The sequence below is a fragment of the Fulmarus glacialis genome, unplaced genomic scaffold (assembly GCF_000690835.1).
Source record: "Fulmarus glacialis isolate BGI_N327 unplaced genomic scaffold, ASM69083v1 scaffold43920, whole genome shotgun sequence".
NCBI classification, from domain to species: Eukaryota; Metazoa; Chordata; class Aves; order Procellariiformes; family Procellariidae; genus Fulmarus; species Fulmarus glacialis.
Window position 1 is genome coordinate 3863 of NW_009188012.1, and position 23485 is coordinate 27347.

The 23485-nt window shown below is 39.4% G+C and overlaps 1 protein-coding gene across 1 annotated transcript; it reads right to left on the reverse strand.

Moving 5' to 3' along the window:
• Positions 1 to 553: 553 nt before the first annotated feature.
• MAMDC2 (MAM domain containing 2) lies at positions 554 to 23248 on the reverse strand (the record flags this gene model as incomplete). Its single annotated transcript, XM_009576991.1, has 8 exons — positions 554 to 1086; positions 1415 to 1499; positions 2565 to 2824; positions 6450 to 6602; positions 8279 to 8372; positions 19261 to 19526; positions 20381 to 20527; positions 23155 to 23248. Coding segments are annotated over 8 exons (1161 nt in total), but the record flags the coding sequence as incomplete, so codon positions are not given.
• Positions 23249 to 23485: the final 237 nt, after the last annotated feature.

The window sequence follows — 23485 nt, forward strand, 5'->3', positions numbered from 1 at the left end:
CGGGTGATGTGACCCACACATTTCATTCTCTTCATATTCAAAATACTGAATTCAGGCTATTATATTAGGTTCAGTTGTTACACCGATAACTACAAAGTCTAGAACAGAGCAATAAGATGATTTTCAAAGTTACATTTTATTAGGAAGTTATAATAATTTCAAAACAAAACCTTACACACAAACACATAAAATCTTAAAAATTAACAAGTTGTGTGAATTCAGTTTCCATTAATATAAACGCAAGGCATCTGTGGTTGGGTAAAGTGTAAGTACATTCTCTGTGAGCGTACAAACTGATCTATTAAAAAAAAAACCAAGACTTGTATGCCAAAAAACATACAGCTTCAAAGGGTTTCATTTCATATAGTTCAAAATGTCATCAGCTTACACTGAGCTATACTGGAACACTAAAAGTGAGTTTGTTATTGGCAAGGACGACAAATATATTTGTTATAGTAAAAGAATACAAAACCACAAAAAATTGCCAGCAGAGTGTTAAGAGTTTCCCAGAGAGATTTGTCATCATGAATAATTGCACTTAACCTGTAAGCTATTACTAGTAGCTAATACTATTTTCTTTATTATTTCAAAATATTTATAATTTCCTTAACAAACATCCATCTGTACCCAACAAAAAACATTCACTGAATGCAGATTTAAGATAACACAATATTGAATTTTAATTGTGTACCTTTACTTTCCTCTTTTTACCTATATAGCAGAAAGGTTAAAAAAAAAAAAAGGCATTAAAATGAATTATCTGTGCAAAATGGGAAGCCTTTATATAATAACTGATACCTCATGCAAAACAGAAAAAAATATTAAAAAAAAAAAGTCTAAGAAGCCCTGAGTCAATAATTTTATTGCAAAGGCGAGGAACATGAGTGCTCTGAGTTCTTCCTATACATTGGTGCATATTCAAACCAGTCCAGCATTTACTTAAAACGTATTTTAAAATAGGCAGTTTGTGCAGTCTCTCAGATACAAATCTTCTACGCACTTCTCCCCTTTCAGCAGACTGTATTTAATACTCAATTTCGTTTAAGCTGTCAGGATAGCCCGATGAGAATTGAATTTCTTCCACTTCTAGAATACAAAGAAGGGGGAAATACTGTAATTATTTGTATTTTTATCATGCATAAGAATGCTAAGACAGAATGTAATTACCATGCTGGATTTAAATGGGACTGCCATACGTTTTTTAAAAAGTGTTACAGCACCTTTACTAGTCCAGACTTGAGGATGGTCGCACATCTTATTAGAAGACAAAAATTCTGCATGAACCCAGCAGCATGATACTAAATTCATATTCATTCAGTGGGGATTCAAGGGAAGAAGTATCATCTGTCTAATTACAAAAATCGTGTGAATTGCTAGGTGTCTCCTAAGAGAAAAAATGTATGTTTAAACTTACCTAAGCAGGGTCCTGCCTGGAACAGAATATCATCAATAGCAGTGTCACTTCTCATTGACACACCGCGGATCGCCTCAAAAATAATCTGTAAAGGAAAGACACAGCTTTTCATGAATCCCACAGGAGCAGGGGCTAAAAAAAATAATATGCATGTAGTCTGTTCAAGGATCTAGTGTGTCCTGAAAGCCTGCTTGTTGGGAAGAAACTTCTATGCCCCATCAGTGGACTGATTGCCCTGGTCAGAGAATTTGGGCACGCTACGCCGAAGGAAGCAAATTTGTTCTCACAATTTGTTAAGAAATTGCTGTGTGTTATAGACCACTGATAAGTTTTCTCTAGTGATGTGGCATTTCTGTCTTGCTTTTCAGCCCAAATGTGTCGCTGTGTGTTGCGCATATGCAAGCAAGACTTGGGAAAAAAAAGCATTACAATATTATGTTGTGGTCTTACTGATGAAGCTGAACTTGCTTTTCAGTAAAAGGTTTCTTTTTTTTTTTCCCTAATTAATTCCCAGGCTTTTAAGGCAAAGTGATTAAAAACAACCACACAAGATCTTTGGTTAGTGATCAGTGCAGTTTTGTGCCCAGTGCTGTTTCAGTCAATAGCAATTTCAGCTTCCTTTTTGACAGAGAAACTGAAGCAGGCTTTGCCTCTGGCGATACTGAAATGACGGCACTGTTGAAACCAAAGGCAGAGCTCTGGCTTTGCATCATCCCTTGCCTGTGGTGCCACCTCAGAAAGACCACCCTGCGCGAAGCAGCCATTTTTATCCCAGCTTAGTGGTTATGTCAAATCTAGACAGGGCTTTAGGCAGCTGAAGGAAAAGAAATTACACAAGTGATCTAAATAAAAACTACCACTACTGACAAGAAATGATGGGAAAACAGCATTTAAATACTTCAAAAAAATAGTTTTGAATTAAGGAATTAATGAACTACTTTCATACTTGCAACCTATTAATGGCTTTAATAATTCCCTCCCTACCTTCATTTGTAAGAAATTACACATTACTTCAGCTTGTTCAGGTGTCCATTCACTGCTATCTAGATTTTAACATTTTAATTTTTTTTATACAACCCAAAACTTGGATTCTAGCGCATAGTTCAGTTCAATATTCCATTCTGACTGCTTTTTGTTTGTTTTTTCTTACCTGGTAGTTTCTATCACTTTCATATTCTATTAGTCCCCTTAGCCATGAGATGCTTTGTTCCCCTGTCCTCCTCCACAAAGGAATCTCTTCATCATCACCTTCCTTTTTTAGATAAACACTTAATAATCCAGTCCCAGCTCCATACATGTGATAGAAAAATGTCAAGCACTGTTTTCCAGAGGCTCCTCTTAGTGATCTTGAAACTAGGTATGCTCTCTGTCCATAGACCATGTTGGATGCCTCTATATACATGTAGTATCCTTAAAAAGATATACAAGCAAATATTGGCAAAGTAGAATACATTCTCTCAGCATGTTCATTATGCTCAACATGCTCATTATATAAAAAAAAAAGATTTAAACTATTTTTATAAAGATTTTTATGCCATAGACGGTTATATTTGTGAACTGTAATATTTGTGATATTATAATAATTGTGCAGTATAATAATGGTAATAGTTGTGAATGCTAATATAAGAACACTTAAAAACTTGTTTATAGCTGATGAAATACATAGCAACAGAAAGGAATACAAAGTAAGAAAAAATCATTCCTTAAACCAGGAATGCATTCTGATCAATTAATTGGAATTCAGAGACAGCTGCATGTACATCTGAGGGTACAGTTTAGGCAATGGTTGGAGCTGATGCTGTTAACAAAGCAAATGAATTGAAATACCGCTTTTAAATCACATGTGACATCAGTAATATTTTTATTTCTGTAACCAAGATGTGAAGACACAAGTGAGGAAACTAGACTCTAGAATCCATGAATGAATGAAAGATGTCATGAACTCTGATCTGTGGAAAAATTAGTCATTAATTGGTGGCAGGCAAATTAATCACCCCCCCAAATCCATCATTCGATTATTTCCAATTGGAGCAAACTGAGGTGTGTCAGAAGACTGAGGAGCATCCCCATGTCCCTCCCATCTGCTGCATATGGCAGCTGTTCTGTGTCTTGAGATGTACACTCTGCCAGCAGGCAGCGAACTGGGATTTTGCAGCAGCTCTTCATGCAGTCCCACTGCTCTCTTTTTGTGGTGTTGGAGAAAACAAGCTGCCCTTTTGCCACCACAAGTCCTGGCAGTGAGATTGCCCTCGGGGGAGAAGGGATTCCTAAGGATCAGTGAGGCAGGAGAAAAGCTGAGAGCAGCAAGAGCAGCCAGTGGATGCTCGGGGTGTCTCTCATGATACTCAGAATCCTATTATCTACACAAGCCCATGCTCAGAATCCTATTATCTACACAAGCCCATGCTGAAGACATCCCCTCTAACCCAGGTTGTAGTTTGGTGGTGAGCGGCAGTAGAGGGAAAGGGTGAAAAGGAAGATCATCTACAGCTGTAAGTCTGTAAAGAAAAGATAATTTTGTATAGTGTTGGAGAATTCCCAAGGCTATTTACACCAAACCTAGTGCAAGCCATTGTGAGGATTTTGATGTTCACTATGTTTAAAAGTTCCTTGAGTTAAAAATCAAAACCTACAGCTCATACTACTTGCCTTTAGTTCTAAGGCCTGAATCATATTATAAACTTCTTGGAAAGACTAGATCAGCTCTTGGTTTTGTGCATTCAAATCCATGTATTTCTCAGCACATCTTGCTGCATAGAGATGTGTGAAATAAGGAATAAAGATTGTTGTCAGAGGCGAGGCTTAAAAGATTCTCTTGCTTCACCAGTTCTAAAGCCAAGCTATCAGCCTCAGATCTCAGAATACTCAGTCATCTACCTAAACCGAATATAGGTCTAAAGTCACTTTCTGCCGTAGAAACCAAGAAAATTGTGCTAACAGCCCATTCCTTTTCTTGAGCAAGAAACTGTTAAGTGTTGCTCCTACTATAAGGAGAGGGTTATTGTCCTTGGAAACGCAAGAGCTGGGATATAGAGTATTTGAAAGAGGAGGAATAAAATATATTATCTAGGGAGTAACCGGGGTGGGGGGAAAGCATCAAACAATCCTGAATGTTGAATCCTTTTACGGAATTGAGTTTGGTTACCTACCAAAACAACCAGCAACTTTAATGTGATGCAGTCCTTTTGGATTATGTTTTGTAGAAAAAGAAGGGTCTGCCAGACAGTACAGAGATGGCCTACAGATGCCTCTCCAAGAGTCTCACCCACATTTCAAAACAAAAACTCTCAAATGAACTTTAAAAACCATTAGGAAAAATTCTAACTTATCTTAAAGCTGGTCATCACATGTCTGGTTGATGCAGACAACTGGACAGCACGGGTAACAAAGACTTACAGACAGTATGTCATCTAATTCACTCTAATGTAATCTAATTTTTAAATGGAAAAGGGACAAGAATTTCAATATTCCCTTTTGAAAGTCATTCCACAGTACAAAGGTATCATTATTGTGAAAATGTTCTTGATTTGTAGATAGCCTACATTTTCCACTTAGATAACTTAGCCAATAGATCTGGTCAGAATATGATCAGATTTGTAACTAGTGTTTCTCATTTTTATTTCATAACACATAAGAGAAGTTTTAAGCTTTAAAACTTACTTATCTCTGAAGGCTATTCATATTTCTATCCTGAATCAGTAGTGTTTAGAATTAACAATGGAAGAAAATAATTTCTTGGTGATCTGAAATTTCAAGCGAACGAGAAACATTCCCGTCTGCATTCTGAATTCCACATGTAGGATTTTGGCCATACAGTCCCACACACCATGAATTTACATCTCTCTAGTCAATTTCCATACCTTGCTCATGATGCAGCTATTACAGAAATTCTACCAGGAGATAGGAAAGGGAGATTTTGCTGAACGTGCACAAAGCCATCTTTTTAGATAAAGGGATCAGAATCAAGACAAAACATTTGTTATTTTATTAACTAGAAGCATTTGTTATTTTGTTAACTAGAAACAAAACAGTTTTCCAGAGTAACTTGAAGTAAGCTTGCATAGAGTGAGACTTCATACACACAGCTGAAATAACTATGCTTGATAGCACTTAACATGGTTTACACTCAATCACAGTTGACAGAATAATAACAGCTTTTGGTGAGCCTTCTGAGCAGGCCAACTGCTTTTGTAATCCAGCTAAAATTTTTAAGAGACTGGATAGGTGGCTACTGTGAATAAGCCAGCTTGTCTGCAACTGACTTTATAACTTCTTGAATGAATGCTAACCACTGTGAAGGAGGGCAAATCCAAAGGTCCCAAAAGCCTGTTTAAACCTATGTAAGCATTTAAAGTTCACAAGTCTAGGGCAGTTTCATCCATTATACTGAAGTCAGTGGAGTTGTTGCTGAGGTCCTCTTCCACAGGAACACGAGCAGCTAACGCAGTGACGCAGTTCATCATTTCCAAAAATCACCAGGTACTGCCCCTGGTGTGGGGGCAATTCTGATGCAGTTTTCTGTGTGCTTGCCCATGCTAATGGGGGCCTCACTTGCCTAAATAGTTTAAATTACACAAGTGAGGTTTTGGAGCAGATTTTCAAGACAAAGGGTCTGTGGGACCTCTTTTATTATCCATGTTTTCTTCTAAGTTTGAACAGGAAAGTGTTGATGCAGAAGAGCCCCCAACCACTTGTTTGCCTTTTAGTTTCAGGGAATATTCACATAAGCTAGGGGTTTGGAAGAAGGCTTTTGTGCAGGGTCTGGAGAGTCATCCTGTCCTTTTTTCTCACAAAGGAAAGGGCAACTTTAGAACATGAAGACTAAATTACCCACTTGGTCTGCAGATAATTCAGATCAAACATCACAGTCTCAAAACCATCCGTGGGTCTCTAAGAAACGTCTTTACTTCATTTGATTCCTAACTTTCTGAACAGAACAGTAAAAACTTTCTCTGTGTTCTAGGTTACCATGTCAAAGTATTTTTGATTAACTATCAATCTCTGTTCTGAAAGTTCAATGTGGAGCTTAACTCACCTACCCCAGTAGTGTGGTCTCCTTTCGGTCCGGTGTAAGAAGTGGGAGTTGGACCCCTCCTCCGGTGCCAACTCCCACGACCTCTCTTCTTTTGGGTAAACACACACTCATCTTTTTCAAAAGTACACTCTCCAGGATTGGGCAGGAATAGATCTATAAGGAGAGGTCATTGTTTAAAACCGCAAATACATTAGATATAGAGAGAGCTTACACAAGCAATGTATTGCATTCATTCGTCGGCTGAAATCACTTATATCTACCTAGCAATACTTACAGTAGCCACAAGCTTATAAAAGCTGACTTCAAACTGATGTATGAAATTTAATTTCATTTTCTTCACAGCTTTGGGGAACTCTGTGCCCTAGTCTGGCTCACTAACATACTAATATTCTTTAAAACATCTCGTACAGTTTATTATCTCGTCATAGCTCTTACTCCGCAATGTGTTCTACCAGTGTAATTTTCTTCACTACTGTGGCACCCCAAGCAGTTTAATGAGCTCCAGCATGTATAACATGCATATTAAATGAGTCTTGTCAGAGATTGGACTTTCTGTGATCTGAAATCAAATGCTGCATTTAGCTCTCTTACGTTCCCTTGGCACAGATTCTAATACCGCATACAACAGACCACAGAGCTGCAATTACTAGAGTATTTTCATTATTTCAGTTCTATTAGATGATGCAGAAGAGAGAAAGTTGACAATTCAGGTGCTTGCCAGGAAGCTTCTGTCAGGTCTTCTGCCATAATCTGAATTTGTAGTTCAGGAGCAGGCACTCTGAGCTGCTTTCACCTTTTGGGAAGGATAAAGCCTTGATGCCTCACAGGCTCTGGGGCATTTTTAGGTCATTTTTTTGCTGCCATCAGTGACAAGTCCCCATGTGACTATATACCCAAGTATCAGTTCTGCACCTTTGGTTCCTTTTCAAATTACTTAGGATCTACAGAAAGGCAAAACGGACAACTGTCGGAAATAGTTTAGAAAAACAGCATCTTATTTTATACATGTGACTTATTTCTGTTCTATAATGGTTAGCCGCCTGAATGCATGAAATGCAATCAAAAGAGGTCATTAAAAAATTCTTGTTACATGGGAATATAAATGGCATAGTAGATCAGCCTCACCACCATTCCAAAGGCATGGCTTTATTCTGAAGAAGAACAGGATTATAGATTGTGCCTGTCTCATGAGAATGGTTTCCAAATTAGGACACAATCGTTGCATTGTCAAACCTCAAAAAGCCCCAGAAGAGGGAGTTTGGGTGAGTTCAGAGAGGTTAGCCTGTGCATGTCAGAGGGTGAAGTCTCACTCAAAAACATTCAGTTCCTCCCACTACGGGAGGGAGAGTTAGACTCATCTGTCTTCACTAGAGAACTGCAGCTCAGATAAGGGACTGTGTCTTGGTCTTGCACAACTGTACTTCTGGACTAAAAAGAATAATGCTGTGTTTTGAAAATATTGCTTTTGGGTCCATTCCTGGACCTAAAATTTCCATTTCCTAAAAGCCAGTTGAAAACTGCTTTCCCCTCAGTTGGACTGTTGATTTTTTTAAAATTGTAATGCTCCAAAAGGAACACTCACCTATACACGACTGCACCAGAGTCAGTGAAGTTAATTAGGAGTTAGCTGGTACCCCTATTAACAAAAACTGGTCCTCACTGTATGTATACTACTGCAAAAATAGGATTTATGCAATATTATTGGAAAAAGAAAAGAAACCACAGTGGGATGAAGGCAGCTGTAGGATAGGCTTGGAAAATGAAGGTATGGGATGAACTCTTACTAAGAAGGGTAGGAGCTGTTGGATGACAAATATACTTGGTCTTACCAGCAGCCTGGCAGCTTCCCAGGCTCAATGATACATCATCCAGTGCCACAAGTCCACAGTCCCAGAAGCTTTTACACCAGCTGACAAAGACAACCTGCAATACATGAAGGAAGTTTCAGGTATCTAACAAAAGCTGGCACTGTTAAAAGTCTGAAATTTTAGATTTTTCCAAATGCGCTAATAATTTTGACATCTACAGAACAGAAGTGATGAATCCACTTTGTTCTGGCACATACTAATATTGCCAATGACTGAAATTTCAAATCTAGTGGGGTTTAGATGTATGTTTTCATTCAATAGAAAGTGTTTTCTCACTTTTATTGGCAAATGATGTATCTCTGTATGTAGTTTTCATTTTATTAGGAGAGCATGTATTTTTTACTGTATGAGAAAACATGACTCATTGAGGCTGTTGCGGTTTCCCCCCCCACCCCCCAAAAAAACCGAACAGCTCAAATGTCCTCAGCTATCTTATCCTTAAAACCAGGAGGTTTTATCCATGGAAAAATAAATTTGAAAGAGTAATGCAGAGTGATGGCCAAGAGAAATGGCCATGGCAAAAAACAAAGAACAATAGAGATGAGACGAAACTACTGCATAAAATGGGATTATTCAGAAATGACACAAGGCCATGATCTCTTAGAGCAGGAGGCTGGAAATGCTAAGCATCATTCGCAGTGTTCATCTGGGTTTGTGAAGATTAAGAATAGTGTCCCAAGATGTTTTATTTGGAAAATACAAGTCACTCATGAGATGACAAAATAAAATGTAAAGAAACTATAAGATTCGCAGCTGCCCTTCTCCCAAGGTTGACACAGATCTGTTTGAATTACAGAAGACACAATAAGGTTTATTTTGTGAAAATACTGCTGGCAGTTTTCTTTGCCTAACTACTGCAAACCATCTGTCTGACCATTGGGGTTATGACCATAATTTGGGAGGAGCTTTTCAAAACAATTCCTTTGTGATGAGGTCTGAGCTAGTGACTGGAGACAGATGAGTGTCACTTCTAGCAGTTTAATATTTCGGAACAACGGTAAACACCATTTGAGGTTAAATGCTGACTGACACTTTCACGCGGATACAAAAAGGTTGTTAAAAGTCATTCATGCATTATTTAATATGTCCTCTTTTTAACAGGCTCGGTAACACCTTCAATATGGTCATTATACCAGATTTTGCTAGATTGCTTTGTATGTAGTATTTATTTAGACATCTGCTTATAAAACAGCCTGGAACGTAACTGCACTTTAACCTTTGAAGCATGTATGCGCTACGCTGCCCAGGATGGAGCAATTTTCAAAACCTTTTTCCACTCAGTGCTACCAATCCTGGTAATACTGATTATCTGTCGTGTAAACTGTTACAGGTGTGGACTTGAGGAGTGTCGTTGCACAGCGTGCACAACTGCTCAGTATATAGTGGCCTAAAACTGGCCTTTTTTTCTTTTTTTTTTTTTTTTCCTTCTGTAGAGCTGCTCTGTTAGCCTTAAGGTTTAACAGGATAAAAAATGTTTCCTACTTCGTGAGTTCATTCTCAAGAAACAGGCGCAATCTATTAAAAAATGGTAGCATCTCTTGGAATAAAGAATACAACAAATACTGACGTTGGGTGGACGTCATTCACCAGACTTTTAATAAATGCATTCTGGTGAACATTTGTAATAAACTAAAGACATATTATAGTCCTAAGCCCGAGAATCTTCAGAAAACCACACATGAGAGGGTGAGGTCAGTCCTCGTTTGTGAAACAACATTTCCACACTGTGGAATCATGTTGAAAGTGATGTTTTCCTATTGACATCATTGGGAGCGGGATCAAGTTCTTTATTCTTAAATTGCAATAATTTGTTCCATACAAGGTATGTAATTACCCATTGGATCCTGCAGAAAGCCCTCCATTTCAAAAGCATTGCAACAGTAACTGTTGGTCTCTCAAAGGCCGTTGAACCAGTAGCCTTTGTACAATCAAAGGATTGATCTGTTTCAGTGACACTTGTAAACTTGTTCAGCTTTGTCATCTGTAGCTTTAGCGTTACTAATTCTCCACTTGCTTTTTGTGGTGTTGAGTGACACGTCGCCACGAGCAGACTTTCTAATTGCACAGGGGTGGAGCGGGAGAGCTTGTGCTTGGGAATGTGGAGCTTCCAGTATTAGCTATAGCAAATGTACTGAAATTATTCATTGTCCCCTTGGCTTATTTTGTTGTTATATTCTTGGTTTAGTTTTAAGCAACGGGATAGAACATATTTTTATTCACAGGTCAAATTTATTCACTCTTCTTTTGTCCTAAATGTCCTTTTTTGTCATAAAGGGACATCTTTGACTATTGTAACTTCACCTACCAAAATTGTATCAATTTGGATTTACTTAGCTACTCATTTTCACCCAACGCCAGATCTCCAAATCCTTTCTACAGTCTCGATAGGACTAATCTCATGATGCTTTATGTTTGTTTTTGTTTTGTATGAAAATATTTCTTAAGTCAATTGTTCCAAAAGAAATTTTTATGAAGTTATCTCATGCCTTGGAGAAGAGAATAGGGGGATCTCTGTGTTCAACTCACACTTTCTTCATAAAACATGACAGATGAACAACATACTAACTGTTTCAAACTAGGTAACAAATCTTCCTGGACTTGCATGCTATCTTGGAGGCTAACTTAAAAACATTATCAAATGCAGGCAGTTGTTGCCTCTGTTACTGAAAAATAAAACGTATTTTCCTCTCATGTCTCTTTTTGTTCCAATAGCAGGACACAGCCAGGGCATTAGCTTCCTTCCAAATCATTGCCCTGATTTCTGGAAGCTGGTTGGTTTATTTTCCAGTGCTTAATCAATGTTCCTGGCCTGCAGCCTCGAAGTATCAATAATCAGTTCTTGGCATTTATCCTGGTTTATATCAGTAACGAGCAACACCAGGTGAGAACAGCTGGTAGAGCAGGCAGGGTTTCACTTCTCCCATGAAACGTTGTTGGGTTGTGCCGCAGACACTGAGTGAGGTAGAAGGGACTTCTCATCCTTAGCACTTTGCATCCCTACAAGTAGATGTGAGTTAAAATATATCCATATGAAGTTTACCTGCTTTTGGATGAGAAGGAAGAGTAGGACATGCAGTAGGGTACCTCCGTCAAGAAGTGTAAGGAAGGACTAATGGGGAAGGAGGTTTGGAGGGACCCGGACTGAGAAAAGGAGAGAAGATCCCTATGGGTTCTGTATATTTTCTCTCCTACTTGTTTATCCCAGAAAATATAGCTCTTGCTCAATTAGAGAGCCAGACCAGCCAAACAAAAGAAAAACTTTGACAGCAGCCAAATCTGGTGACTTAAAAGCAAGCTATGCCTTTGCAGCAAATTAATTTACCTGATTCCATCCTAGTGAATATTCCTAGGTTTAAACTACATACTATATACCAGTGTAGACACAAAACTCAGTCTGTCACTTAGACACATATTTCGGTTCAATTTCTTAAAGGAGAAAGGCAGTTATAGTGGAGTCTGAGGTGGGTTTTTGTGAGAAACAACTGTTGTAATTTCCATACAGTGACACAAAACTCAGTATTACAAAACCCAAAAATAATTCAAGCACCAGAAACAAAAGTATGAAATGACACAAAGAAACAGTCAAGATGTTTTCACAAAGCAGGGAGCCTGACTTTTCCGTCAGTTACGCTAGTACACAGCCATAGAAGTGTGTAAGCCAGGGACCCATCACTGGCACAGGGAATGGGAGAACCATTCTCAATTCAATACAAACGTTACCAGTGTAGCCCAAATTACTTTTAACTAGTTTAATTAAATTAGATTTTAAATGGCTTGGTTTTCTTTGGCTTAAACAGTCAGAAACTCATTTATCAAGAATGTGAGTAAGCTATTAAGCCAAAATTAGAATGTCTGCAAGCTTCTGTCATTTAAAATACATTGATTTAAAATGACACTCGCCAGGCAAGTTCAATTTCTTGCCATGTAAATACAATGAGCTTCTGCGGGAAAAATAATGGATTATGAAAGCTTCTACATAAATAATTGGATAACATTGGTAATAAGCTTGTGACATTTGAACAAATATTTTTACAAATCTTTCCTGTCCAAGGGCAAAAGGGTTGCAGAAACAAACAATGAAAGAAACATAAAGCTAACACAACAACCTAGGGCTACAGGCTGTTAATGCTACATCTATATTCACTAGATTACACTGTCTAGTAGAGAATACTGCCTGCACAGAAATGTATACAGGACACCGATACCCTCAGCTGTCGCCCAGGGTCCTCCTAGATTTCCAGAAATCTGCTATTATGGCTCTATCCTCTTTTCAGTGAAACAGTTTCCTTGGCTCTTTTTATGAGAGGGAAATGTTCTTGCCTTTAGACTGAGGAGTCTTGTCAGATGATGTGGCATCATAACATCACAATATTAAGTACCCAGAAAAAAAATTGAGCAGAAAAAGGAAATGTCAGTTAAGTATCACAGATACCAAAAGGAGGTATGTAATATTTCATGCAACATATCTCCTTGCTTAGCTACTGTGAAGATGCAGGCCACTTAGGTAACACTTTCTAACCTGAATAATTTTTACAGTTTCCAATATGTTTTTTCCATAACTGTGTATCAAACACCACAGACAGTGGGGTACACATTTTGCAAGTGCTAATTCTACCATTTACAGACCCTAATGTTCTTATTTTAAATAGGCACTTCCTGTGACTGTTCTTTAAGAAATTTCTTGTTTTAGAGGTGAGAGAAGGAAGGCCAGAAGGGCCATACTATAAAACTACAGCTCATTCCAACCTCTTTAGGTTGCATACCTTATCATGGGAAGACTGATCAAAGGTTGTGTCAGAACAAAACAAAAAAGCTCCTTTATTTGATACAAGTGAGGGTTTTTCAGAGGAGGAGGAGATGAGGTCTAGGATGTCTGCTCTCCTCCACTTGACACCTGACTGGAGAACTGCGTCCTTTATACTAGTGACTCGGTCACAGAGATCTAGGACTTCACCATGTATCCAAGATTGCTTTAGTCATTTACCTATGACTTTACTGGACAAGTGGAAGACACAAATTTCTCAGCAGTAAAGAGAAATGCTAGAATAATTTAATATTGAGTATCATCACAGTGATGATGTGTGAACAAAGGTCCAAAGACCCTCATATCAAGCCCCAGGAAGGCGGAGGGGTGATAATGGATGTTTAGGGAAAACAGTACAAGAAACAAATCAACCATAAAGCTATTTGTGCCGTTATATTATGTTCAGCCCCCAGAGAGCTGAAGAACTTGCTGAACTGGAGGTCACACCCGTACCACTGTGTTTTCGGTCACTGTTAGGTCTATTTTCCATTAATTTGCCTAATCCCTTTCTCAATGCATGTATGTACTATTAGCCTCCACAGCATCCTGCAGCAACGGATTTCAGTGTTTAGTCATTCCCGAAGAAGTCCTCCCTTTTGTTTGTTTTAAAGCATGTAAATATTGAAGTGCAACACTCAGTCACTTGATTTTGCTTTTTCACAACTGCAACTAAAATTAGTTACGGAGGACCGGTGAAAACAAACAGATGAACTCAAGGAAAGAAAGTGAGGGGAAAAAAAACATCAGAGAGGAATAGAAGTAGACTGAAAGAATGAAAACCCAAGAAATGCTACCACAACTACTCTGATGGAAGTAGGGTGGACTGCTATGATGCCAGCTACCTTTCTGAGGATTTGTTTTTGAACTCTGTGGGAGGAATTCAAGCACCACAGCGCTAGGTAACATTGCAAAAACTTGCATGAATAGATGAATGACATGAGATGTTTGCTTTTGAAAACACGAGCTTCAGAATGGTGAACCAAATCTAGCAGAAATGAACAGAACTGATGTACCGAATTTGACCCAACTGCACTCAAACCTTCATTTTAATCTAGGCATTTGGACTTTGTTGTGAAGTTGCATAAAAGAATGTCGTGGTTTAACCTGGCAGGCAGCCAAATACCACGCAGCCGCTCACTCACCTCCCCCCCCCCCCCCCCCCGCGGCGGGGCGGGGGGAGAGGGGGGACGGGGAGAGAATCAGAAGGGTAAGAGTTGAGAAAAACTCTGAGTTGAGATAAAGACAGTTTAATAAAACAGAAAAGGGAGAATAATAATGATAATGATAAAATATACAAAATGAGTGATGCACAATGCAATTGCTCACCACCCGCGCTGACCGATAACCAGGTAGCGATCGGTACTTCCTGGATCACGCCTACCATTCATATACTGAGCATGACGTCACATGGTATGGAATACCCCATTGGCCAGCTGGGCTGGCTGTCCTGATTATGTTCCCTCCCATCTTGTGTACCTAGCTCAGTCAGTAGGCATGGGAGCTGTCCTTGGACTGGGAGGGTACTTAGCAACAACTGAAAACATCAGTGTGTTATCAACATTCTCCTCATACTAAATCCAAAACACAGCACTAGCAAGAAATTTAACCCTGTCCCAGCCGAAACCAGGACAAAGAGATATCTTTCCGTGGTGGCGTATACACACAAGCACACCCACACAATACTAAAATGCAGATTCTTGCCTGACGGTGCATGTGAGCGTCTCTAGATTACATATGCCATATGTGAATTTTTCTTTCAGTTAGCTCTGACATTTTCCTGCCATGTATTAGCCTGGAAGATCAGTTTCAGTACATTCAATCAGATCAAAAGAATCTACATATTTCAGACTCAGATTTTTATGCTGCCCTTTAAAAGGCCTATACAACAAAGCATGAAGGGTTTCATTTATTTTAATACATGTTAGGAATTTTTTTTTTATTTCTTCCTTCTCATATTTATTCCCTGGGCACTACAGAGTATAAAACCAATACTGTATGTGTATAGGATCATAGGTACTTACACTAACTAAAAGAGAGAGTGACCCAATAACAAATTGAGAAATCAGGATTTTAAATTTCCTGCCTTCTCACTAGCATTATATAGCATATGTATTTGCAGTATGTACACATATATACATATATATATATGTATAAATATTTATGACTTGCTTAGCTGGGTCATACTCACCTAACCTTTCCAACGTGGTAGTTTCAAAGTGTCACATTAAAGCCTGTTGGCCAGCTTCACATTTCCTGCTCACAGAACTCAAGCCAACAATCTGTGCCAGACTGCAGTTAGCTAATTCAAAAAGAACTTGCAAAAACCATTACACAAACCAAGAGATGAAAATCTGAGCCTTTTTATCTCCCTGATGCAAACAAATACGTTATCAAAATTAAAACGTATCAGATGGATTTTATGTTGTTCTCAAGGCCTTGGGAGCAATATTCATCGTAGAAGAAAGATGAAGGACATAGGTAATCAGGTATTTTAGAACAATTGTTTTCTGGCTGCAAAATCATTACGACCTTCAGGACTCCCTGGCCAAAGCAGCGTAACGACTGCCTCGCTGACTTTACTGGCCATTAAGGAACGGCCAGGAGACTGTTTACTGTTTCCACGGGCGCTGACCCAATCTACAAGTCACACCCAGTAACCAAGAACTTGATCAGCCAAACTACTGTGCGTGCCTACAACTTCTTATCATCCAAGTCTAGACACGATGCATCTCAGAAAACAATACTACAGCCACATCAGCCACCACATCTGTATTAGAGGAAAGGTGGTAGCCCTTTTTTGAGACCACCTTACTCCATTAAAAGACTGTTTTTCACTTGCTTATAGCATTGCCAAGACACAATGATTTCAGCTCAGACTTTCCATGCTGGGTCCTTGCTTCAGGCTTGTTTTGGAAGACTTAAGCCAAAACAGTTCCATCATTTCCGAGAACAAGGCTAGGAAAAAACGTTTTGTTTTGCCCCTATTTAAAAAATTCTTTGAAAAGCTTCAGCACTCCTAGGCTTTGGAGTAGGAGCATGAAATGTGTCAGGGTTAGGTCTTTGTGCCAGAACTGTGCTTTCTGTCAAGTCATTAGTTTTTGAAAAACTAAAATTTGTAAGAACTGGGACAAGCAGGGCAAACAGACTGGGACACAGACAGGATTACAGGGAAAAAAACTGGACTGTCCAGAGCTGAGGAGCCAGCAGTATGATGGGGAATGGTGAGGGGGGGGTTGCTGCCTATGGGGCAGGATAGGTAAGACAAAGATGCATTAGTGAGGTGGCAAGAGGCACAAGGACAGGTTGGAGAAGACAGGACAAGAGAAGTCAAGCTTCAGAGAGCTTGTTTCTATCATGTTTCTCTATACTGTCTCTTCCCCCAGACCCTGAAGTGTAATCCCTGACTTGCTGGTTCCCAGCACTCCTTGCTGTCAGGCAAAACGTGTTCTGATGCACCTCCACCGCTGGCCTACACTCAAGATGGCCATTGAAATGAGTGTTCCTTGTCAGCTATTTCACTAGATCCTAGGCAGACACATCTTTACAGAACTAACCTAAATGTTTATGCCACAATGCCACACAGTGCTCCTTCATTTCCTTCTGTTGGCTTGGAAAAGAAAAAACAAACAAAATAAAGCATGAAAGGACTTTTAAAAGTATTAAGGTTGAAGAGTTGGGCATGAGATTGCAAGGAAAAGCCAGAATCGGGTTCACTGTGCAACTTCATTCAAGCCTGCTTGTGAATATTGCAAGCGGACAACCTGTAACTATACCAGTTTTTGGTGCCAGTTTATGGCAAGCAGACACATGCTTAAACTCTGGCATCATTTGTCTTTAGTATGCTACCTTCCCAGTCGTAAACATATTTTGATACACTTTTCCACATTGACATGCTTCAGAACTTCACCCACTGTCTTCCATGTACTATTTGTCTAAGAAAAACTTTATAAACTCATAGTGTTTATACATACACAGCCATCATGAAAACCATAAAACCATTATACAAAGTTCAGCACATTATAGCTTGTGCATGATTTATTATGTACCAATGGCATCTACTACATAAGCAAAACCGCAACTTAATCCCTATTCTAAATGTAATTTAATCTTCCAATCCAGGAACAAAGACGGCGTGAAAGAATAGGTTTAAACCAAGGCTAAGGTAGAACTTCCCCCCCCCAGCCAAATACATAGTTATTTGGCTAAGGGATGTCTGAATTATGATATGTTGAGTTCTCTAGAGCCCAATAAATCTCACTTTTTGTGATATTTGAGGAATGTCTCCTCAACAGAAACACTTTGCAACTTGTTTTCTGTGGGAAAGAAGGCTTTCCCATCACAAGACCTGAAGGTCCCACTGAAGCTTTTTGAGAATTGCCAGAGGCAACTCCTGCTGCAGAGCACGGGGTTTCTTCCCTCCTGCAGACCTTCAGGCTCACAAGCAGTGAGGATATTCCCTTGACTTCTTTATTCTCCTCTGTGCTGCGGTCCCCATCTGTTACTGCCTACAGACAGACTAGTAACTACAGTCATGAAAGCTGCAATTCACGAAAAGCTTTCCATCCCAGGCAACCTTCTTCACAAGTGTTTTAGATTTACTAATTTCTAGGAAAACATAAATATAGTTCTTCATAAATTCATATTGGAAAAGATTTTCCATGTAAAACTCAGATGCTAAAAAAACTGCCACCTCCAAGGCTATAAACCATTTTTAACAGTCATGCTTAGCTGTCATCACTACTCATACAGTGTATTACACTAAACAAGCTACTGAACCTTTTTAGAATAAAGAAATACGTAAACAGGAGATGGCAAAAGTATGTTACAAGCTTGCCTTTTTAACTAATACCTTTTCATTATTTAAAAAAAGGAGAAAAATACTTTTCTGCAAGTATTTTGGGATGATACTATGAGAGACTTTTCTATTATGCACTTGCTGGGCAGTAATAAAATTCTTTTTTTTTCTGCATGAGTTGAAAGGGAATTAGAAATTCTATTATGTTTTATGCATACAAATATGTACATAAAAATCCCATCAATTTTTTAAGGTATCAGATATCTGAGAGAAAACACTAGCCAACAATTAGGACCAAAATTTTCAGCATAAATTCCCCTTTTAACACAGTTATGCAACTTTTTTTTTTGTGAACTTTTTCTTTTACAGTGTATTTACTTTGAAGAAAAATACTTTTTTTTCAAGAAAAGTTAAACTTAATAACTAGTGCAATTTCAAAAATTACTTTGTAGTGGGGAAAATGCTTAAGATGTTTGTCTAGAATTTAGAAATACCTGAATTACAAGACAAGCTTTCATTCATATGTTCATATACTATCACACTCTGAAAAAAAGCTGGATTTATCTCAGTATCATCAGGTAGTAACCCATCTGGTCCTCCTTAGATGACTCACAGATAGTGAAAACCCATTACAGAAACCAGGATAACCGCAGAAGTAGCGCCTACACAAATTCGTGAAAAAGTCAGTCTTTGTAAGAAGAGTGGAGGTGAGGAATAACAGCAGCTTGAGGACTTACTCGGGAGGTGATGTGAAACATTATGTTATTTTTATTAACTTGTTGAGATAACAAAGTGACCTCTCCAACCAGACATTGCAAATACTTCAAGTCCATTGCTCTGAATTACACTGACTTCTGGTTTCATATTTTAACCCAGTGGCTGAGTTTAGGAAAGTAGGATCAGCTCCTCGTTTTGACCAGACCTTACCAGTATTGACTTTTTATACTAATTAAAATCTGTAATTGAGTACGGTGATGCGAATCACATAGGAAACAAACAAAAATGAATGAACGTGGAGCCTGCTGGGAAACCAAGACACAACTAGCTCTCGTTAGAGCTCCTCAAGTGAAACCTCCACAAATACCGTGACTACAGTCGAGGACACCAGGGCAACATTGCCTGGTGTTCCTTCGTTCCTGGTACGAAGCCCCTTTATCAGGGCTCCCATGGGAGCTAGGCTGCAAAGAAATACTCTACTTCCCGCTGTACTGCCTGGGGAACTCTATTTCACTTTGCAGGTATAACTCCCTTAGGATTAATCCCCAGAGAACAAAGAACCCTGGGAGGAGAAGGCAGGGGAAATCTCCACCCAGAATTCAGCAGATTTGAAGAGCTGGCTCTTACCTTGCAAGGCATAGGCTTTTTGAAGGAGATTTCAGCTTGAGTCCAAACTCCCTTTGGAGTGTCCAAGACGGACCAGATTTTCTCTTGAACGACATGATTCTCCTCAAAGATATAAACAGCAAGAGTACCACTCATTTTGAAAAACCCATATAAGGCATAATAAAAACGCAGACAAAACTGCAAGTTTCCTGGCAGGGTCGGGCCATACAGACGTCCAATGTACCCAGGTTCTGATGTAAACTTCGTGTTTGCCAACAAGTAATAACCTGCAAGACAGCACTTATTGAGTATTTCTAATACGCAATTAGCACAGCTGATTTTCTATTAAAGCAGCTTCCAATATTGCATCAGACTTGGGTTATAAAAACAGTTTCTACCGGCAGGAAACAGATTATCACACTCTGAAAGGAAGTAAGAATTTTTCTAAAAGCATCCTGGCTACTTCAAGCTAAACTGGCACATGGCTTAGTTACCAGAAATAAGCACTTTTCAAATTTACACTGAAAAATTCTCTGGCATGCTGGCCTCAGTGGAAGCCTGGCTGTTTCAAGGGTACCACTCTGAGACCGAAGAATGAAGGATGGGGCACACACTTATTATTCCCTGCACCAAGTTTAAAAAGGTGAGACTTTAGCACATATGATTAAGAACCATCAATACTCTACATCAATGTGTGAGTTTCAGGTCTTTCACTACGTGGCTTCACTACGCAACATTTCAGAGTTTTCCCTTAAAAATGCCAACTATCCTAAGCCTGGAAGAGCTAAGAGCCCACCGTTCCTCTATATTAAAAGCAATGCATTAAGCTACTGTTATATTTGCTTGCATATTTTTGTGGAATCATCCCTTCAGTGACTACAGATCAGTATAGTGAAGATACTCTGATTTACGGCCCTGCATGACTATTCAATAGGTGACCTTTCCCCTTTACATGTAGGGAGGCACAGCCAGAGTCCCATCTAGGACAGAGCGGTCTACACTGATTTTTAATGGCAAGGAGTTGCAGTGAGGCAATCTAACCAGTGTGCTGATGACATTATTTAACAGAGTGAACAATGATACAACAGGTTAACCTTTATATCCAGTTTGACTCTTCTAGTGAAAAGGAGTTTTGATTTACCAAACCCAGTAGTGTGATCTCCTGCTCTATACACGTTACGCTTTACTTTCACTCTGCTCCATCCTGGGCCGTCTTTGTGATCTTGGTAAAAATTACACAGATCTTCCTCAAAATTGCAGCCGGCCTCAGCAGGATTGAAAGGAGTCCCTAAAAATAGATGCATATGTTCTGTTAGGAAGAGCACAGTATAAGCATAAGTATTTGAAGCACAAGGATGCCAAAGTATACTCTGTTTCACCTTTCTTTGCATTACAGAAGATGAGCATATATAGTGCAAAGTCACAATGATATCAAGCTATCAATTTTCTATCGCAACAATATCGGTGTTATTTTCTTATATTTTTGCTGGATCTGGGAGGAAACCTCCTTCACAGCCCCTATAAAATATAAATAAGCTACAGATATTAAGAGAAGATTCCTCCTTCAGGACATAATGCACAAAGACATTCAGACCATTTGTTTTCAACCTCCTCCTTCATTCAGAAGATATTTGGACAAAATGAGTGTGAGTGTGCACGTGTGTGTGCATGGGTGTCATATTTTCATTTCAGTTTCCAAGGGGATAACTTTCTAACATCAAGATTTAACATTCTTTTAAAGAGCACTTTTTTAAAAACCCTTTTGTAGTCATGTGTAATGTATGTCCATATGCATGTCGTAAGTATGTAAGTCAAATAGCTTTTGGTTCATGTACCACCTCATGGCTGCTGACCTCTGGAGCTATGCCTCGCTCATTTTAGCACTGCAGCAAAGAAAGCTGCACCATTTATAGTGAAGTTGATTAAAAGCTAAGCTAAGCTCCCCAGCCCTGCTGATGGCTCCCTCTTGACCTGTGATGTGGAATTCATGGGTCAGGATTTGCTTTAGACTGAAAAAATCCTCCTGGTGAAGGGGTGCTTTTAAGTAAAACGTTTCCACTTCTTTAAAAGCCTCATCAGTCACTTGTACCAGATGCTGGGGGAAGGAGGGGCACAACCCAAAGCCATCATGCAATTTTTGGCTACGTCAGGAGTCAGGACCCTGTGAGCATCACTCTCTGGCAGCACGCACGACCCTTCTGCATGGAGGTGAAGAGGGGCCTCCCGGCAAGGCAGGGACACAGGCGATCAGCTTCAGGAGAAGCATAATTTTGGCCTTGGAGAGAATGCCTGTGGTCTTTTCAGCCTCAAATAAGCCCAATCTAAGCACTGCCCGTATGTCTTTCTCTGACTACAGAGAAAAAGGAGGCAGCCCTGGCCTCCTCCCGCTGCTTTCCTAGCTAAAGAAAACGCAGTTGGAGCACTACCAGGTCCATGCAGCATTAAAGATTCATCCTTTGGTGAGGAAGTTTAATACTCCGGTACCCTTTCCCTCTGTTTGGCTAACATTGAGACCTTTGTTGACCAAAATTTCCAGAAAAATAAGGAAAAGACTTAATGCTGTTATATACACTACTATGGCTGACTACAAGGAGAATGAAGATCTCTTGCTTTTTAACATCTCTGCTCAAAACAACTGAAGATGGAAATAGGACATAAGCCTGAAGGATTAACCAGCTTTGTATAGTTCAATAAAATACAAAGCAAATTATTTGCATTCATTTCTCAAACAGAAAAAAAAACCCCAAACTTCAAAATCAGAGTTAGTAGGCAAAGCTCTAGCTGAACCTATCAAATTTACCAGTCAGAGCAGATCTGAACTTGGACCATGATAGAGTGACTAAATCAGAGTTGGGGCAGAAAATACTATAAAATTTATACCATACCTTAACACATACAAGCCATCTGAAAATTAAAACGGAAAACACAGATGAGCACATAGCTCTAATCCATGGCATACTTTAACCATAACTCAGGATTTTTGTTGCAAAACAAAGCAAAAATGGAACAGGCATTGAGGAGTTAATGAAACAACCAGATTTACTCAGCCAAGAGTCATGGATTAATAACATATCTGGGATCCACCTCCTACTGATACTTGAGCAGTGCAGGTAAAGCTAGCAGAGACTCCAAGCAGATAAAAAAGGGCAAAAATTTTCGTTTTCCTTGATCACGTCAAAACATTAGCTAAAAATTTAAACTTGTGACCAAAAGAATGGAGGGAAACCACTAATCTACTTTTGACTATTGCTTAGTGCTACAGTAAAACCCAAGCAGCCAGTACACACCTACTTAAGAGGCTGCATTCACACATGACCAAGTCCTTCATCCCAAGTATCTCTACAGCAGAGGTCATGTGGATTCAGCTGACTTCTGCTGCTGTGACCTAAAATAAAACCCTGACAGACATGCCACTCTGAGATAAATAATACCTCCTGGAAGAGTGAAGACAGGAAGGCAAGGCTCCCGTTTTGGCTCTGAAGAACACCTCAGGGCATGTGGCATGGAAGAAGATATTCCCTACATCGGCAATAATGAAAAGCCCAGGACATTTTCTTCCTCATACCGTCACACCTGGGGAAATCCCCTCTCTTTCTGCAACAGGCCTGCAAGTGGTAATTTGTTCAAAAGCTGGGGTGATGCAAATACAGCATTCAGTCCAGCGCTCCAGTTGCAGATCCATGAGGCAAGGTCTTTGGAGAGGAAGCATTAAGGACTGGTTTCTGGATCAAATGAATAGCATTAGTGTTTATCTGCTGTTTTGTCACCAGGAGGAAGAGGAGCCCAATGGTGCTGGTCAGTTGAGAAGATAGCATCTGCACATCACTACCAAATATTGCAACTACTTACAGGTGGTTCAGAGGGGCAAAGCAAAGCTGGAAAACAAGGAAGGTAAATAGCCATAAGAACTCATACCTGTCTGATTGCTGCAGTAAACTGGAGAGAAAGAAATGTCATCAAGGGCAACATAACCTCCCTTGGCGCTATTGAAAGCAACTTCAAATATTACCTGGAAATGATAATTGTTTGTTATTCTTCTACCATATACACAACAGTAATTTTGGTACACATCTTCACATTACAGAATTCTGATCAGATGTCCCAGACAGACTCAAGGGCACCAGCACTGCAGGTGTTGGGACAAATTAAATTATATCACTTAATAGGGATACAGATCAGAGTCTGACCCTGGCACCAGATCTTCGCCCACTCAAGGTCAAGGAAAAATCAAGGGGAACATAGCTCT